General features: G+C 35.7%; 1 protein-coding gene across 1 annotated transcript; it reads left to right on the top strand.

Annotated features, from left to right (window-relative positions):
• The first annotated feature begins 2,257 nt into the window (after positions 1-2,257).
• On the top strand, positions 2,258-4,259 carry LOC147410955 (alpha,alpha-trehalose-phosphate synthase [UDP-forming] 1-like). Its single transcript, XM_086448564.1, has 4 exons — positions 2,258-2,324; positions 2,486-2,871; positions 3,686-3,800; positions 4,009-4,259. The coding sequence occupies exons 2-4, from the start codon at positions 2,657-2,659 to the stop codon at positions 4,150-4,152; spliced, it is 474 nt and encodes a 157-aa protein (XP_086304690.1). The 5' UTR covers positions 2,258-2,324; positions 2,486-2,656; the 3' UTR covers positions 4,153-4,259.
• Positions 4,260-4,790: the final 531 nt, after the last annotated feature.

Here is a 4,790-nt window from a genome sequence, read left to right as displayed (position 1 = left end):
ATATTTTAAATTACAAATAAACCCCTTATGATACATGTGTGTTTGCACATTCCACCTTCTACTTTTCTTAAAGAGAAAGTAAGGAACTACAATTGACTCAAAAAAGAAATTAGACACTTATAAATCAGAATAAACCCTTTAAATTCATCAATCATAGAGGCGATGAGGCATTAGAATGCTTCTACGTTTTCTTGAAGCAATTCTATTTGCAAGTAAAGCTACCCCAAAAAAGCCTAAATTCCATGATAACTTTTCATCGTCAGAAAAGATTGACAAAAAAAAAAAAAAAATGAAGATCCAAAAAATTGCAGAATATTTGCATAGGAATTGTCTGAATATGATACAAATATTTATACGGTTAACAGAAAAATGGCTTCACATTCCCTACTTCTATATGTTCCTACGTCGCATGGTCCTTAAAGTATCACTTCCTCCTCTTAACCTAGCAATGTAAAAAAGGAACAATTTTAAGGCAAAATTCTCTGATAAGATTCTAAACAAAAGATGGCTTCATTGCAAGCTTATATTAATTTTTTACAATTTAAGATCACCCCTGATTTTTTTTTTCTTCTGGGTGGGTAAACCGGACTTGAAAACCCACGACCTCAAAGAATATTTTCATGCCTGGAAATTTCAATGGGCATTAACACAACCAGCAAAGAAGGTTCCACATCGATGATGTGGTCAATACAACCATGCACACAAAAAGTCATGCAGTCACCTACATGTGCAGTCACACAAGAAGATAAATACATACAAATACTTGTCAAGAAAAAAAGATAAATACATATATATAAGGAAAAACAAACCCCTTTCGTTAGTAGGAGAGGCAAAAAAAATAAATAAGAAAAGAAACGAAGATTGTGGAATCCAAGAAGAGAATAAAAACAAACATGCTAATGTACAAGGTTTAGGGGATAAGCGTAATCATCTTATTGTTCTCCCTTCATGGTCACCAAATCAAGATTTCTTGCTTCTTTTTCTAGTTGGGGAAATGCTCCAACTTTGGGGTATTACTTGCTTGCTTTAGGGACATCTCAAGGCTACCAATTTAAGAGATAAAGACGGAATATTTGGCCAGAGTTTACACCCCTTGTTCCCATTACAAGGATAGTGGATTCAAGATCCATCCTCACAAATAAGGAAGTGGCTTTGATCTCATTGTGCAAAACATCAAGAAAAAGCTATTTAATTTAATTCCAATGGCTTTAGATCCAGTAATTTACAGAAATAAATGATATACCAGAAATAAAATAAAATTCTTAACCAATTAGAGCTAGAAATCCAGAAATTCCAATAATAGAGAAAGATGAGTCACAATTTTGATAGAGTTTCCACCTTGATTTCCAGGACAAACCCCGCCCCCCCCCCCCCCCCCCCCCCCCCCCCAAAAAAAAAAAAAATTATCTACAAAACCCTTATTTATATACTCATAGGGGTGTTGGTTACAATTGTAAATGAATTTACCAAAAAAGGACCAATGAAAAAAACTGAAAAATGCCTCTACCATTCGCTATGAGTGCACATAGCGAATGGGCATTCACTTAGATGGAGAACATGCATTTGCTATCCAAGCGAACATCCCCACTTACTCGGTGTTTTCTTCCAGACTTCTCTGATTTTGTTTTGTTATTCTTCCAATTTTTTCTTTCTTCTAGCTAGTACACCTTTCACTGCCAAAATTGTGTCTATTTCAGACACCAATTTTTGTGAGTCTAATGCACCATACAACACTACAACTAATAAACACTCCCTTTAAAAACCTTAGGTCAAACATTTGGCAATTCCATTCGCCAGAGGCAACCATGATTATATTTCAATCCCAGCTTCCCACAAAAAGAAAATGCCTATTTTCTGAATCGGTAATTGATGTATTACTGTGCTACCCTCCCAGTGAGTGGGATTAGGAAAAAAAGTTGTGTAGAAATGGATGACTTGAATAAAAAAATGTATTATTAAACGGAACTCCATGATTGATCCAAAATAAGTAGCATGTTAGGAGGCTGATGTGAATCGCAATGAAAAGTAATAGGGTTTATTCTTTTTATGAAAACGAACTCTAGTACAAGGAAAGCTAATCTATTCTATCCTAAACTTCAAAGAAGATGATTTGGTGTATCACAATACATTTAATTCTAATGCATTCTATTCCAATACCCTCCTGCAATGGCATGTTCCTTTGAATAGGGACATACGGTTAGTTGCATTTAAAATCAGCCCTTGATCTAAAATGTTGATTATCAATCCCACTCATTTGTAGGGCTGGAGTAAATGTACCAGATGAGATTGGGTAGAGGACACTTACAACAGCCCTAGCTGAAAAGGTTTACATTGTCTGAAAATGGTCTTTTGGATTCTGTTTGTTCTTAAGATTATGTCACCTGCATGGGAGATGACTGACTTTTGAATTTCTTTCATGAAGAATATAGTCATTAACTTACTCACCTCTTGAATTGCCTGTTGAAATTTGTTTCGTTCACTGCAGAGATGCATTCCGGTTTTCCTTGATGAAGAGATAGTACATCAATATTATAATGGCTACTGTAACAACATCTCGTGGCCTCTTTTCCATTACCTTGAGCTTCCACAAGAAGATCGTCTTGCAACCACCCGTAGTTTCCAATCGCAGTTTGATGCTTATAAGAAAGCAAACCAAATGTTTGCTGATGTGGTAAATCAGAATTATGAAGAGGGGGATGTTGTTTGGTGCCATGATTACCATCTTATGTTTCTTCCGAAATGCCTAAAGGAGTACAACAGTAAAATGAAAGTTGGTTGGTTTCTCCACACCCCTTTTCCTTCTTCCGAAATACATAGGACACCATCTCAATCAGATTTACTGAGATCTGTACTTGCAGCTGATTTAGTTGGGTAAGGCATGATTCCTCTCACAATACAATTTTTGAATCATACATGCATTAACTCACATTGATTGACATGGCCAATACCACTAGAATTGTACTCTTTGACTTTGAAGGGACTGAATGTGTCGACAATGGGCTTAGTCTGTACCACATGGCCCTCCCCTCCCTTTCCGACGTATGGTCTCTAGTGTAAAATGTCATAGCAATCCTAGCCCTTAACCAGAAACTTGACTCACTGCCTTCCATACTCAAATTAAAAGAAAAATAAGTTCTAAATATAGGTTGATCACTAGAACAATGACGAATGGTTAGCAATCACCTAGGTGGGACATGTTGTATTAATCAAGATGGATACATTTCAAGGCAAATGACTTTAATACAGAGAGTCTGGGTTACCTCAAAGTAGTAGGAAGTGTAAAGGAAGTCTGGACTAACTACTTGGCACGTAGGTGTACCTTTGTGACATGGGCTACTGTAGTGGTATGCGACACAATCAAGGAAAATATGCCTTGTATGATGATGTGGAGAATGATAATAGGGCCTTGGGGTGGTCCAAAGTACAAACTATTCCATTGTATGATCCATATGTACCTTTTATGTTGGAGGTCACTAGGACTTTTTCCCAGATATGCAATCATTTGTAATGCTTTTTTAAATTCTCTTTGAGATGTCTTAATTACTAAAAGCAGTCATTTAGGGCATTAAGTTTAATGTGCTGCGTTGTTCTTATTTCATTTTGTTTCATAGACTAGAACTTTCTTGCATTAACCTTGTGACTTGTGAATCCTCACTGATTTTGATTACTTCGTTCTTTTTTTCAGTTTCCACACATATGATTATGCAAGGCATTTTGTGAGCGCTTGCACTCGTATTCTTGGCCTTCAGGGCACACCTGAAGGTGTAGAGGATCAAGGAAAGCTTACTAGGGTGGCTGCGGTATAATTATTAGTTAATCTGATCATTTCAATTATTGATTCAAGTCTATTTTCCTGTAAACTATTTCTTAATCTGTATTTATGAATTAATTTGTTAGTGTATGAACGATCAAACATTTTTCGGGAACTTTGATATGAACGTTTAGACAACTTCCACATGATGCTTACTTTATGTTTCTTTTTGGTTCTCTTTGGGTTGGGTACTCCAGTTTCCCATTGGTATAGATTCTGATCGGTTCATTCGAGCACTTGAACTTCAAAAAGTTCAATACCACATTAAAGAATTGAAGGAAAGATTTTCTGGCCGGAAGGTATGGGTGTCGTATTTATCAGTTTGTACCCCATTTTCTTAAAATTAAATCCATCTTGATTGAAGTTCATATCATACCATGATTGTTTACTTAGCAATTGGTGTAGCCATTTTTAAATACATGGTTTTCTGTCTACCTCTGATGAACTAGTATGCATTTGTTTTCACTTCCACATGCTGTTTGATATGATTAATAATCTCATAAGCTTACTCCGTGTCTATGTTCTTGTTACATAGAATGATTTTGTTCTTAGCTTTACTGATTAAAATGTTTCGCCTACTCAGAATCATTTCCTGATATTCATTTTTATTGACTTGCTACAATGATAACTGCATCGGTTCCCATTATTCATGCATAACCGATTTTTTTGTCTTCAGTGGAGTACTTATTCATTTTTATTGACTTGATATGGATGCATTTCAGATCATTAATTTCCTGAATTATTTCTTATGAATATCCTTTGTAGTCCAATAGAAACACTCTTATTTAAGGCAAATATTTATTGAACTGTTCTTGCCAAAATGATGCACATGGCTTTGTTTTAGCAGATCTGATCATATAATCTTCTTGTTTGCTGAATAGTTTGTTATTCTTCTTCGTCTATTAACACTTTCTGTTAATGGCTGCCTTGAAGGTTGGTTTGCTTACGAGTGCACCCAATGTTCACTCTCTTGCATCCT

Source organism: Akebia trifoliata, chromosome 1, assembly GCF_017979445.1.
Source record: "Akebia trifoliata isolate Shusen 1 chromosome 1, ASM1797944v1, whole genome shotgun sequence".
Taxonomy (NCBI): Eukaryota; Viridiplantae; Streptophyta; class Magnoliopsida; order Ranunculales; family Lardizabalaceae; genus Akebia; species Akebia trifoliata.
Note: the sequence above shows the minus strand (reverse complement) of the source record. Positions and strands in the feature narration are given on the sequence as shown.